The following is a 15,484-nucleotide window of genomic DNA, read 5'->3' as shown; positions in this document are numbered from 1 at the left end:
AAAAAAAAAAACATGAAAAATGCACAATTAAACAAAACAAACAGGCTCGATTTAAACAATTTATAATTAGATAGAAATTTACAGCACGCGCAAAACAAACAAAACATATAGACAAAACAAAATAAAACAGAATATATATATATAAAAAATTATATAACGAATTTGGATTATATAACCAATATTGGTTATTAAATAGTTTTTGTTTACCATCGCATATTATGAGAGATGTGCTCTGTTAAAACAATCTGTGCATACATAAAGTTTCTTTAGGCAATCATCAAAAAATATCACTAACTGCTTAGTTTTACTTCCCTTGTAACTTAGATTTTTAACTTTTTTATCATAACAAGAAACAATATAATGACTGTGTATAGCTTGCCAATTGGAAACTGATTATTACTTCGCGTGTACCATCGATAGTACACAATGTAATAACTGTTTTGTACATAATAGTTATCTACGAATCAATGATATTATGAATTATTTTATGATGATGCATCTTATATTCAAAATATAAACTAGTCTGAATAATCATCAAGCGGAAAGTCAAGCGTGTACCATTAATGATGTGCTCGGTACGAAACGTGTTAATGACCTATGCACATGAATTGCCGTAAACACAAGATAAAGTGAATTTAGATTGAAACATTAATGAGAATATTGCTTTAAATATATATACTCTGGAAAAAGATAGAATTTTCTCTCTCTCTCTCTCTCTCTCTCTCTCTCTCTCTCTCTCTCTCTCTCTCTTTCTCTCTCTCCCTGACAGTAAATCGTAACAGAATTAGAATTCGATTAGATGAAATTCTACATAAAAAAAAGTGCCAAATTCAAGTAAATCATTACTCCAATATTTCTTAACTAATTTTTACTTAAATCGAATAATATTTACTTGATCCAGGCAAAATATTCTTCAAATAAATATTATCTAAATAAAATTTACTTAATCCAACTAAAAATTTGCTCAAGTATATTGGAGTAATTATTTAATCGAATCTAGAACTTTTTTCTGTCTAGTTATTCAGTCTGAATCCTAGTCCATAGTCATTTCAATCTTCTTCTGAAGTAAACAAATCTAAAGTAATATCTTGATTGGTTCTTCAGGTTAAATTTACGTCTTACGTTTATGCAATTATGACAATTCGTGTGCGAAAATTCGGATAAATTTCATATTTCTTCCTTGTATATCCAGCACGAAACAATACACGTCTTCGGTACTACTCTTTTTCTTTGCGGTTTTTTCTCAAGCCATGCCGAGGAAAGCACTGGGAAATGTGCAAAGCCTTTACCTACCTACACCATAGGTCGAGGACAGGATGGGCTTGGGGAGGTGTAAAGGGAGACGTTAGTTGGACGAGAGACGAGGGGATTAGGCATGGACAGATAAGACTCACATTGCGCGGACTGACCCTGAAAGACGTTGTACGGCTCGTTTTCGTGGACGTCTAATGCCGCCGCGCGGATTCTACCCTGTTTGAGCGCTCCGGCTAGCGCGTCATCGTCTACTAGACCACCTCGCGCTGTATTGACTAAAAATGCTCCTGGTCGCATCTGCAACACGCGGCGAAGTGCATGTTAACAACCATCTGCACAGTCGATTCATCAAATTGTATCGACAACAAATAAGGTTTCCAGAATTCATTAGTTTGTAATCGTTCTTTTTTGCACACATACCTGTTTAATAGTGAATTCGTTTATTAGATGATGATTGTGTTCATTCAAGGTACAGTGTAGAGATACACAGTCTGATTGGAATAGCAAATCCTGTAACACAGCGGAGAAATTTCCAGTTAGTGGATCGATCAAAACGAACGTTTCGTAACACGTTTAATACGATTACATTTGTATTTCGTGAAAAGCAACTACCGAGATCTCTCTCGATTTCTCAATACTGAACTAATAAGGTAAAGGACCGAGTGAAAGCGCTGAAATGACAAGCGGTCCACGAATTCAGCCTCGGTAAATTTTTAATAAATTCACAACATAATTTTAGATTTCATGCAGAGTTTGCTAATCTTGCACCACACCGCCAATAAAACCTAACGTGAAACACTCAGTAACCACTCTCTTCCGGAATTAACGCTTTAAAAAACTTGTAATTTGATGAATAACTAAAAATATTTAATAACGAATATATCATTTACTTTATTATTATTATTAAAAAAAAAAAACGCAAGATAAAGCATCAATGCCTCGACATTCTTGTTATTTTGATCCTTAAGCATAAATACTCAAACTTTGAACATAAAATATATTTATATGTTAATATATATATACAGATTGTTTACAAAAAGATGGGCTGGTTATACGTAGTCGTGTAGGATACATCGATGGAAACAAACTTCATATAAACATGGTGCTTAAAATGTCCAAATAATTGACGAGTTAAGACTGTGTGAAGATTACAAGAATTTTTGTGTTATATTATAAACTTTGTGCCATAACAGGCACTAGTTTTAATGATTTTAATGCAGTTTCTCGTAAATAAAAATGAATTCGTCCGAATGTTATTTCATCCGGCAAATGTTGATTTGGAAATCATACCGAGTAAAGTCGTCTAGCTTTAGCCCAAATTCCAGTCTGCCATACCGTACATTAAGTGCATGTCATTTCCGTAAAATAGTTCTTCATTCTTAAACAGATGACACTTCATAGAAATGACAAATAAATACGGACAGAAAATTTATTAACAAACAATGAAGAAACTATTTCAATACCTGACATAATAGGACCTGCCGCAGAACAACAACAGTGTTTTAAGTTTAGGAAACTTTTTGATTTATGTTGACGTATCTTACATTCATTTGTATCAATAAAGCAGTGCTTGTTATTATGAGTTAAAGTGAGTATTAAAATCAGCACCTATTTTAACACAAAAATTCTTCATATAAGTCCGGATTGACAAAAGATATTGTAGTGAGCTTTGTAGTAAACGTATAGTAAAACGTGATCTACAATGGACAGTAAAAGAGTATGTTTATAAGAAGAGTAAAAAATTAACCAATCATAATAGTCGATTATATTCTTACATTCGAATATGATTGATCAATTTTTCATTCTTGCTTCTTATGAATATATTTCTACTGCCCATTGTAGACCACGCTTAAGCCTTTTATTGTACAGTAAGTATAGTAAATCTTTTGGTTTAAGCAATAAAAGAAGCAATCAAATGTAACGTAATTTGTAACAAAAGGCATTTCCCATGTAGTCAAAAGTCGTAATAATGCTTAAATCTTAGAAATTACGGCGTTTAGTAATGCTGGAAACGCTTTGTTAGAAGTTACGTTACAACTTAATCTTTGGTGCAAAGGACTGAAAAGGCTCACTACACCCCTGTTGTGGATGCAGACTAATCTTTGTATGGCCTTAACTCGTCAACTAAACGTTTTAGACACTATGTTTATACGAATTTCTTTGTTTGCATTGATGTATCCTACATGGCTAGATGTACCCAGCCTATTTTTTGTTTCGAAACACTCTATGTATGTCAATGTATGCATGTATACTCTACGTTGCATGTTTAGATATTCGTAGTTAAAGAGCAAAACAACAAGGATACGCAGAGTTAGGTGTACCTATTCAAGTATTGGCACTTTCACCTTAACTTAACACAACGTACGATCTTCAATTGTCCTTTCAGCACTTTAGATAAGATCACATCGCGCGGGATACGAACCTGTAGCGTGTAAACCCTGGTGAGACCTAGCGACTTCTCGATTCCGTCCGGCAGGTAGGGATCATAAAAAATGACGGTGAAGCCAAAAGCTTTGGCACGCAACGCTACCGCTGATCCAATCCTGCCTAGCCCAACTATACCCAGAGTGTCGCCCCGTATCCTTGCACATCCGGTTGCCGCTTCTCTTACCTGAAAAGCACACGAGAAGGTTATTAATATATCAAGCCGGTCCGTCTAACGGCTCTAACCTTACTTCACCGGAGAAATGTAGCGAACAGATTTAATCAGCAGATTACACGTAACTCTCGTAAATTCTACGCAACTCTGATGGTATTAAATTCAACTTCGGTATAAAGCCTCTATTAATTAAGACGTTAGAGAAGTTGCTAATTTAATTAAGCAACATTTTCCCAACACTGAGACAAGTTTCGGAAAAACAGGGAGCTTAAGCAGATAACGTACAGAAAAACGCAAGCGATAAACGTAATAAGTAACAGCAAACGTAAGCAATAAAACTAAGCGACTTGATAGGAATATTAGATCTGTTCTTTACAGTTGCATTTTCTGAACTATCTCGCAATCTTCCCCGTTTCTCCTCTCTTCCATCAAGCGTAAAGTACGAATCTATTTCATTTTAAGCACAGACAGTGCGCGGCTTAGTGCGACTATTAAGAACGTGCAGAATTTCTTTTTGAAATTATTCAGTCATTCTTTTTTTTTTTTTTTTTTTTTTACGTAAAGAACCGAGCCTATGCTGAAATTCTCGGCTGTGGCTGATCGATTCGCTCACTGCTCAAGCCTCGCTGCTTACGTTTCTCTGTGTGCCTTCTCAATTAAGATCGGACATACCCTGTGGATGAAGATTACACAAGACGTTACACGTAAGAGCTTAATATTCATACCTGTTCTGGTCCTGTGAATTTCTTGCCCTCGCGCACCATGTTTGCCAGCCAGTACGTGCGCCGATAGAGATTTAGAATGAGGCAGAGGGTGGTGTCAGCTACTTCTTCGACACCATAGCCAGGCACATTGCACACAGCGATGCCAAGCTCGCCCGCTGCTTTGACATCGATATTATCGACTCCCGAGCCGATTCTCACGATGATCCGTAACGTCTTGAACTTCTCCAGGTCCTCCTTCGTCAAAATGATGGTGTGCCACATTAACGCTCCTACCGCCTCGTTTAGTACCTGCGAGAAAATCGGAATTATATCGATATTTCGATATACTTGCGACAGAAACAGTCTATCTCGACGACTGTCTCTGCGACTGCATAGACTGAACACGTTGGAGAAGAATATCAGGTATATGTGAGACGTACGAAGTAAAACGGTCTCAAAAGGTCTATTCTTTATAGTTGCACTGTCCGCACTTAAAATAGATACACACAGGCCTGCATTCTAAAATCTATTCATCGTATTATCGATAAAAGTGCCTTTAAAAGTGGCTTAGAAACCATCCGATTGGCTAAAGAGCCACATTTAAAGAATTTTTATCGATAGAACATATTGAAGAAAACAGAAAGATCACAAGATGACTCAGAAAGTGCAAGTATTAAAGAACAGACCTATAGATACACACTTGAAGATGTAAATTTCAGACTGCGCATGAAGAATGCTTTGAAAGGAGGATGCAGTCTCCCCAGATCCAACTGAAAGACTGCCACCATTCTCGAGGCATTCTCTGTGCTCCAGGATGCATGCTCCTGACCATGATTCGAAAAAGGTTCCACTATGAACTCGTTGCAACACAGTATCTGGTACAGCACGAAGAACATGGAGAGCGAGAGGGGAAGAACGATAAAGATGATACCTTTTCGTGTATCTCCGAGGTGGATTGGGCGTCGCAGAAAGCCACCGTCGCGACATCCTTCAGAATGGGCATCTCAATCGAGCAGTCCCGTCCATCGAGCAATGCCACTAACGGTCGCGTCTGAATCGGTCCGTTCTGGATCGGACCCCTCAGGTTCTCCATACGAGGGCGTTTGGACATCATCTTCCGTTTGTCCATCGGTCAGACAGCCCCCCCTATTTTTATAGTTTTCACTTGCGCTCTCAGTGTCACTAACCAACCCCAGTGTCACTCCTCTATCAGCACGCTGCTGCTGCTGCTGAATCTCCTTCACCACCACCTCGTCCTCGCGTCCCGCAGCAGGGGCGGCAGGCGGCACGAGTCTCGGGACGAGTACAACGGCACTCGCAGCGACGACGCAAGCACTCGCAAGCGGCACGCGTGTTATAGTCCAAGTACAATAACAACGACAACGATTCCGCACTCGCTCCTCTTCTTTTATGCTTTGTCACACAAATTGCTTCTGTAACACTGGCTGCTGGTCGGTCTTCGGACAGGGACCGCCGAATCTCCAACGCATCACGGCTCAGTGGACACCGTCTCCTGGAAGACGAGGATCAACGTTAGTTCAACGAGACAGGCACGACTGCACAAATCTACACGTACATACATACATACACACATACATATATACATCTATCAAATAGTACGGTGAGATATAAGGAGATATCGCGCGGCCGACGAACGTAAAAATTTCAAAAACGCGCACACACCGTCGCACGCGTGCCACGCGTACACACACGTGCGCGCAGCACACCACACACACGCGCGGCCTCTATCACGCGCGGCGACGCACCTGGTGACTCTCATTTACACAAAGGCAACGCAAACGAGCGAGAGTGCAGCGGCGGCACGATGAGTAAACTGTCGTCGCCGCCGTTTGCACGACTCGCACTTTTCCCACACATGCAGCCGAGAGATAAAAGCGCGGCTCCCGCGTGAGAGCAACGAAACGCTCCTTCCCTCTCTCTCTCTCTCTCGTCCCGAACGTTCCCGATAAAAACACACATTGCGATGAGGTGCATCGACGAGGATCCAAAGTCTTTCTACATGCTGCATCTGCACCTTCTGCACCCACGAAATCAAACCGAACGATGCAACACCCGGGTGCACGACCCGGAGAGGGAAAAGGAGCGCTGTCTCCGTGGTAGAAAATGAGAGAATGTGAGAGAGAAAGAGAGAAGACGCGGTTTCCCCGAGGGAAAACAGACCTGTCGCAACTCGTCATGGACGGCGATCGTGTTCGTCCAAGCTTCGCGGGGTTAACGGTGTACGCTCTCTTTCTTTCTTTTCACTCTCACAGCGTCGCGCGCTCGTCGAGACGACGCTCTTCGCCTTAACCTATATCCGCGCGTGAGCGAGAGAGCCTCGTTGTCACGACGCTCGCTCCCTCTTTCTTTTTTTTCTTTCGGGTATCCGGATACACGAGTACGCGTATCGGCTGGCAAGAAGAGGCCAGGAACGCGAAGAAAGGAAGCGTCATTCGCGGAACGCCACTTTCTCTCTCTTTCTATCTTTCTTTCTCAGACCGCGCTTCTTTTTGGAGGTTACCTTGAAACGCGCCGGCTTAACCTGCGCAGTGCACGCGTCCGCCACGGACGCGGAATCCGGCCGCGCTCTATCTCTCTTTTTCGCTCGCTCGGTGCGTTGGCCGCCTTAGTCGCGGCGGCGGCTACGGGGAAACCGAGGAACACGACGACCACGAAGACGACGCTGCGACGACGCGCGGAAGACTCGCGAGGGGAGGGGGACAGAGAGCGCGAAAAACGCCGGGAAGCGCCAAGAGAGGTACAACCACGCACGCACGTATATATACGCGCACGCACATACGCACGCGACGCGGAGAGAAAAGGAGGCGCTCACGTAGTTTCTAGATATACGCGGCGATCGCTGCGCCGAGACGAACTTGCTCGCTGTCTTTCTCTTTCTTTCTTACTTGTTCACTCTCTCTTTCTCTCTCTCTCTCTCTCTCTTTCTCACACTCACTCGTTCACTCACTCGCTCGCCTTACTGCGCTGGGGCTAACGTTTTCGGCAGCGTTAATAGCGAGCGTCATTCCCTCTTTCTTTCTTTCTCGCTTCGCTCGTGGACATCGCTCCCTCTCACTCGCTCGCTCGTTCGTCGCTCGCGGGAACGCGCGCGCCGACACGACGTTTCCGACCCGTTTTCGGCGGCGATTGGAAACCGATCACTCTGTCGCTCGCTCCCCGGCCCTTCGCTCATTCTCCATTGCCGTTCCTTTCGTCCGCACCCCGCGCTACACTTTCTTGCCTCTTCTTTCTCACCGCTGGACGCGGAGAGTGCAGGAGAGTGTAGCGCGAGAGCGCGCTAGACACATATGACTCACATTATATCGGAACGCGATGGACACGATCCGACCCCCGATAGACGGATTATCGCTGGCCCGTTGACGACCACGTCGCCGACGATGACTGAACGCGACGAGCGTCTTTATGTAATAATCCGAATGTCGCTCGCGAATTACGTTCCGCACGCGAGCCTCGTACAGCCGATGGTGGAAAGAGTACGCGGATACTTTCACCTCGGTGATGAGAGAAATTTCAGGACGCGCATGCGAAAATGTATGTTTCGAAAATTACCGAAGGACAACTACTATCGCGCACCGGACGCGCTCTGAAATTCGTCGAGGCGACAATGTCGCGACGTTTCCTCTCCATTGGACTGCACGAGAGCGAGCAATTGCGAAATCGAAGAATCGCGAATGGAATCGGTATCGCGCGAATGAGATCGAATAAAATCGAATCGGAGCGGAACCCAACATTATTCACAAACTTTGTGTCAATGAGGTTCTCCCCTCTTCCATGTATACATAATACACTTATATACATAAGTATAGTCAGTCACAAAAAGCTTGCAATGCATTTTTTCGATAAGTTTCCGAAACGTATTCCGTGCCCAATAGAAAACGTCGTTTTTTTTTAGTAATTCTAAGAAAATAAATTTTCCTATTGGGTATAATATGCGTTGCGAAATTTATTTGAAAAAATATTGTAACTATAATTTGAAAAAAAAATGTTTGATTTCAATCTCTCGTGGAAAGAAACTGAAAAAAAATCCACGGAAAAATGAAAAATTCGGGGTTTTCTATAATTTTCTTTTTTCGAGAAAAGAAACCGAAAAAACATGAAAGTGAAAAATCTCAGTTTTCCCCGAGCCTTTAAAATTATAGTTGCAATCTTTTTGATAGGCGTCGGAACGCATTCCGTACTCAATAGGAGAATTTGTTTTTCAATAATTCTCGGGAGATACATTTTCCTATCGGATACGTTGCGAAACTCACTGGAAAAAAAACATGTTGCAACGTTAATTTGCCAAGTGTGTGTGCACATATGTATGTACACGGTTTAATAGCGTGACGCGCGTCGAGTTACCCGCGTAATTTGGGACATGCGATAAGCGGACAGTGGCGCGTTCCGAAACGTGCGTAACTCCCTGCGTAAAGCCGTCCGTGATGCCGAGCGAGCGCGACACACTCGGTCAGTCTTGTTGAATGGATTGAAGAAAGCGAAGAGCCGGGTGTCACGTGGCGCCCTCGCTGGAACAACGGACACGCCGCCGCAATTGCCGAACGACGGATACATATATACCTATACATCACACACATACACTCTTTGACAAAGATCTCTCTTTCGAGCGAGAGAGGACGGACAGATACGCAAGGGCTAAGCTTCGGGTTCTCTCGTCAACTTTATAGTTTCGCATCGGAGTTCTAACTTTGGCATTTTAACCTTCGCGTCTTTGGCCTTAGCTTCATTGGCTTTTTAACTCTATATCGGTCTCTAGTTTACGAACTTTGGCGCTTCGGGCTTCAGCTTTATCACAGCTCTAGTGTTCGCGCAACTTTGACTACAGTTTTATTAATTTTAGTTTCAGTTTTAATTCAGGAATTTCTCTTTTCTCACTTTCTCTCTCTCTCTCTTTCTCTCTCTTCGACTTCAATAATTTGTGCCTTAACATTCGCATCAGTTTTATTTGGTCTTTGCTTTGGTCTTACCAACCTTCACTTTGAATACGGATCGGTATAATCAATGTCGGCGAACACACGACGTTTCTCGATATCCTCAAATTATCGAGGAACGCCGCGCATAATTAATTGAAGCGAGTTTTATCGGCGTCTAAACTAATACGCGAATGATAACGAATGATACCACATCGACTTGTGCACAAAGCTTTACAAAACACTTTGCGCGCGCGCGTATAGTTATATTACACCAATTGTACGTTATATATAGAACGAAAACGCAATGGAAATATAACCAAAAGGAAAGCCAGTTGCTTCGCGGAGATAGGCAAATCGATTCCGAATTCGTCGAGGAATTCGCGAAGGCAAGTCGCACATCTCACCGATAATTCGCACGCGCGCGGGAAAGAGAGAGGGGGAGGGGAGGGGGGAGGCAGAACGCTCACGTTTGCATAATAATGTACAACACTCGGGTTGCAGCACGTGCGGCAGACGCCACCGAGTGCATTATCGTGCATCGGGGATAGTTCCAAAGCGACGCCACGCGCTTTCGTTCGGCAAACATTCGCCGCGATTCAAATGTCGCGTCGCGTGCGCGCGCGCGCGCGCGACGGAGAAGGTAAACCGCGCGCCGCACACTGACGTAACAATGTTGCAATTGCACGCGGTGAAATTCGTCGGAGAGTGGCAGAGACTCGAGAATTCGAACGACACGACCCNCCCCCCCCCCCCACTCTCTCTCTTTCTCGCCGATTCTCGGAGCCTGATTCAGCGTCCATGCGGTTGAAGTCGCAGCCGGAAAAAGAAGAGAAAAATGGGAGACCGTGCGACAGATGCGCGTTTCCGTCACGGGGAGAGCGTCGAAGATACGAAGATGAAGACCCGGGCCGGATTGGTCGACGGTGAACTAGACCAGAGCGGTGTCCGCGGATTGCAGACGCACACACGTCGCGGACTATAGATGATTACTCGTTCGCCGGTATATTTAAGCCGCTGAACTAGTCCGCCGGTTAATTTCCGAGCGCCGTTCTACCGGTCTATTCAAGTCTAATTAGCCTTCTAGTCTAGTTAGTCTCTCCGAACCGACAGTTACTACTGATCCAGTTACTTCCAGCGCCACACTCCGCCGCCGCTCCTCGACGCCCTGAATGAGGGGAGGGGGCGAGGAATCGCCTAGACAGAATTTTCATCTTCTGATCAGCCGTCCACGAAGACGCGGACAGCCGTGGACGACGAATCGTCGCGAGTTGCGAAAGAAACGTATTCCCGGTCGGTCTCCGGTCGACGAAGAAGAAGAAACATTCATTGCTCCGGAACACCCTGTACACTCGGCGTGCGTGTATGTGCGAGTGCGTGCGTGCATGCGTGCGCGAGTGCGTAATCGGAAATGTAGCGGGCGCGCGGAAGGCTACAAAATGAGATCGCTGCTGGCCTCAGCGAAAGCGAGGACGCGACACTAACATGCGCGGGAAGGGCCCGCGGGCAGGCGGGCGGGGCAGGATGGGACAGGGAGGAGTAGGAGTGCAGAGGCAAGCACTTTGACTTGGGCACATGTTGTGCCGAGTCAGCGAAAACGTAAGCTCATATTATCAAAAGGAGGAGAGCGAGCGAGAGAGAGAGAGAGAGAGACGGAAGTGCAGGAGGTGGTGGAGGAACAGCGGAGAGGACGGGCGAGATTAAGTCCTTGTTCGACAGCTGGTAGCATATATCACGCGTTATACCACACGCACGTAACGCGCGCAGCATTTAATAGCGCGCGCGCGCCCACACACACACACACACCGTTGTGTGCGCGCGCGCGCGTAGGAATGTGTTTACACTCGCTACTTTGACAGGTAAACTCGGTGTAGTCGCGCTCGCTCGCTCGTTCGTCAGGATTGCCTTAATACCCGTCAGTGGCTACTGTGCGCGCTACTTTCGTCCAGGTCGGAGCATCGTCGGCGCTCCGAGGCAATGAGATATTTACAAGGACGGCGGAATCGCGCTCGGGAATATCGGTGATGGATCGTCTCTGACGAGGAAGGGTACACGGTGTACATCGATGATGTAATTACTTGACGATGAGAACACGAGGCGAGGAGGTCGACAGAGGACAGTGCTCTTGGACATGTCGCCGTAAAGATCTTCGGAGATCTCTCTCATGGGATTGAATCGCGGAGAAATATTCCCAGACAATGAGAGCAGCGCGGGATAGCTGATGGTTGCGGATAATTATTTCCACGCAGGAGGGTAACGACGTCAACGAAGTGTCGCACGTGCCGAGGAATTTCCGGGCTTTCAAACAGGGCGCTAATTAGCGGGCACCTTCCTGCGTCGACCGAGCCTGTAGCCCGACTTGATTCCTCAACACGTGGATTCTCTAACGCAAGATGTATTGTGCGAAAGAAATTTTCCCGTTCCTTTGACGTCAACTAAGCGCCTTAACACGCATAAGTCGTTGAGATATTTTTTATCGCGAGTTTTGCTGAATAACAGGTGTTATAATTAGTTGATACTGAAGTATACATTCTAATTTCAAAACGACATCAGGAACAAAATTCCCCGATGTCACGGTGACAGTCAACGTATTAAACTATACCAAAGTCTAGCCTACCCACTTAAATTATAAAAGTTAAGCCGATGTTTGCACACGCAATGTTGCGAAAAATACATACAAACTGAGGTAATAACTATTATTATCTTGAATATCTATGAAGAAAATAAATATTTCATTAATGACTAATGAAAAGGTGGGAAAGTTGTTTATTGCACAGAGAAAAATGATTTTGCTCTTGTAGCGACACCATCGTTGCTACTGCATGTTCGTTACGACAGCGATACAGTTTAATTGGCATGACCAAATTAGTGAATTACTCGTAATTAGAGCAGAAACAGCTTTGTTGCCAAGGTAGAAAATCTGCTAAACGAATCTGTTCTTGGGACACATTAATTCGCTGTTAGAATAGCGTTTTCATACATTTACTAATTTGCTCTTATAGCAAAATAATTTAAGTTTTTAATAAAATCACATAAATAATTCAACGAATGACAATAAGTATTCTTAACAAATCATTTTCCCGTCCATATAGTTACTGACAAATTGTGTTACGACAGCATAAAATTTGCTATGTCAGCAAATTATTTTCTTCGCATGATATCGATGTAATTTCTATATTCGATACATTTTCCTCCTACTCTTATACTTCGAAATTACTCAAAGTAGTAGTTATTATTACCTCATCCTGTGTGTAATATTTATATTTAAGAAAATAGATAACAATTATTTACAAATACATCATCCTACACTGAGGAAAATTATAGTTATTTTCGACCTCAGTTATATCTCTTTCTTCGTTTTATAATCATAAAAATAATAGTCGCGATATGCGATATGCATGTATTATCACCGTCATTATAGTAATACTTATTAGAAAAAGGATTCTCCTGATTATAATTCCTCTACTATAGTGTGCATATAGTCATATTATAGTTGTAAACGGTAAATATTATTCTTTCAATGTACGTGCTGCCCATCGGCTCAAAAAAAAGATCGCGACGGAATATCCAAGAGCCTTAATGTTAATCATCAGCGTGTTTTACGGGATTGAATTGACGCGACGACGTGCATCGCTTGGGAATATCACGGGTCCGGCCGACGCGGCATGTAGAGGACACGATATCACGCGATCGGCAAGATAATTCGCCGATCGCGAGTGTCTCACGCGCCTATTTCACGCCCGCGCGCATGGCCGTGTAATCGTGTCTCTCCCCTTCTCTCTCTCTCTCTCTCGCCCCCCGCCGATTAAGCTGTATCGCTCGCTGCGCGCGAGCGCGTACCGCCGTCCGTAATCCAGATTAGCAAATGAAAAATCGCCCTTACGAACGCCCTTAAAGGGGACGCTCCGAGTAAGTGGTTAAACTCGACCCTTTAGCTTAATCTCGGTATGCAACAGAGAGCTCTCTTGGTGAGTTTCGGCGGGACGAAAACGGAAGGAGGTAAATCCGCGGATCGGACGAGGAGGGAAACACAGCGCGAGGGTTGGACGAGGGACGAAGAGGGTGACGAGAGAAGGACAAAGGCGGAGGTGAGAAGAGAGAGACGAAGGAAAGAAGGTGGGAGGGAGAAAGAGGAAGAGGGGGGAGAGAGAGAGAGAGTGGTGGAGTTACCAACGGGATGGGGCGCTATGAGGGCGAAGTTATCCAATTATTGTCTAACCTGGGAGCAACTTTACTTGGCGGAGAACCCGTGGGTGGTAGAAGAGAAGAGGAGGAGAGGAGAGAGAAGCTCGGCCCTGCCTGCGTCGCCTTTTCCTTCCTCTCCTTCCTCCTCAGCAGCGGCAGCTACCGTCCCCCTCGCTCCCCTCCACCTCCAATCGCGAGCCGCGATAAAGTAAAGTTTGTTTCAAAACTTGCCGCACGGAGGTGACTGGGTTTTTGTCAGTGACACGTGAAATTCAAACGACTTCGTCCCGACGATAATTGCAGCGGGTCTTTTTCTTACCATTTCTTGGTCGACGGACAGGCGGAGGGGGGTGTACAGTACTGGGACAGGCGGACCAAATCAGAAGGACGCTAACCGGTGTAGCGGAAAGAGGAATGCATGTAGAAGAGAAAAATTATAACGAGCTTGCATTCCCGCAAACGTTTCCTCCGAGAGTCACCGATAAGCGCAAAGTGAAGAAAGATCGGCCGAGAGAATTGAATCTCAGGGGTTGCGCAAATTTTGCGACACAAGCCGCGATCGAGTCGAATCGAGTGAGAATCGAGGTTACGTTCGACCGATTTGACGTGGAAACTTGGGAACTGTAAGATTTCGAGTTCAGACTCAATGAAAGGTATAAGGAACATGGAATTAAATATAGAAAATTAGAAACAAGAAATTTAAATTTCAACATATGGACAACTATATTCCAATGCACGAAAAAGGAACTAAGAACACTGTCGAAATTCTATTCCCTATAACTTATATGCTTAGAGGATTTAGTATTTGACTGAAAGTTTATCATCAAAATGTCTAATGCTCATCAATATGCAAATGAAAATCAATTTGAACTAATTGATAATCATCAAAAAAATAATAATAATGTTTATGTGATGACAGTAGGTTCATTAGAAAACAGTAAAAGTGATCATTTCGTTTTAAAACATTTATATCTTACTCTCTATTCCTTTTATTGTGTTTCAAATTATAGTTTATTCCTAATCTTATTCCCTATATCTAATTTCTAGTAGTTTCTTATTTTTTTCATTATGTCTGAATCTTTAATCAACAGGAAGATTAATGAAACTAAAATGTGATAGCACGTGTATTATAAATGTTCTTTCAATCACCGAGAAGTTCACCTAACTGATTTAATGTATTATAGGTAACTCTATCTCTGGTGTGTGTGTGTGTGTGTGTGTGTGCGTGCGTGAACGGTTAAATAAATCAGATGATAAATATGTGACTAATAACGATTGTCAGGACAGCTTCGTGGACGTCTAATTGCGCCAAATTTTCAGCTCGTTTTGCGCATGTAAAAGACAGAAAAATTCTGCCCCAAAGATTAGGACAGTTTGTTCGCTATATATAGTGTTGAAATCCAGTTCGATTCAAGTTGTTTCGATACATTTTTTTGTCATAATGTGGATTTTACGCTTCTCTCACAAAAAAAACTCGCTGTTTCTATATTTGAAGAAAGAAAAGAATACGTTCCTTCGTTCCAGCTCACAGCCCATCTACCATTTGGTACACACGCACACATGAATCCAAACACATTTCTTGTTAACTTATTTTCCATATCGTACCTGAGAGAGAGAGAGAGAGAGGGAGGGAGAGAGAGAGAGAGAGAGAGAGAGAGAGAAAGAAAGAGAGGGGGGAGGGGGAGACTGCACGAGAGAAAGAGAGAACAAAAAGAAAAACAAGCACGGGATAAGGAAGTCGTCCAATTATAACGACGAGTATCGGTGTCGGTAGTTCGGCCATTCTCGTCCTCGAGGACTTACTAGGGGGGGGG

At 43.9% G+C, this 15,484-nt stretch overlaps 1 protein-coding gene across 2 annotated transcripts in view; it reads right to left on the bottom strand.

Moving 5' to 3' along the window:
• LOC106740628 (C-terminal-binding protein) overlaps window positions 1-15,484 on the bottom strand; it is a 46,998-nt gene that overhangs the window by 11,588 nt on the left and 19,926 nt on the right. For both annotated transcript variants that reach the window (XM_014611858.1, XM_014611857.1), the window contains exons 3-7: window positions 5,489-6,070; window positions 4,579-4,866; window positions 3,677-3,865; window positions 1,675-1,764; window positions 1,395-1,551 (exon numbers count right to left, since the gene is read on the bottom strand). In XM_014611858.1, the coding sequence (XP_014467344.1) occupies window positions 1,395-1,551; window positions 1,675-1,764; window positions 3,677-3,865; window positions 4,579-4,866; window positions 5,489-5,686 (922 nt within the window). In that variant the 5' untranslated portion in view covers window positions 5,687-6,070. The remainder of the gene's footprint in view (window positions 1-1,394; window positions 1,552-1,674; window positions 1,765-3,676; window positions 3,866-4,578; window positions 4,867-5,488; window positions 6,071-15,484) is intronic.

Source organism: Dinoponera quadriceps, unplaced genomic scaffold (assembly GCF_001313825.1).
Source record: "Dinoponera quadriceps isolate SergipeBrazil2010 unplaced genomic scaffold, ASM131382v1 scaffold278, whole genome shotgun sequence".
Taxonomy (NCBI): Eukaryota; Metazoa; Arthropoda; class Insecta; order Hymenoptera; family Formicidae; genus Dinoponera; species Dinoponera quadriceps.
This window is presented reverse-complemented; position numbering and strand designations above follow the sequence as displayed.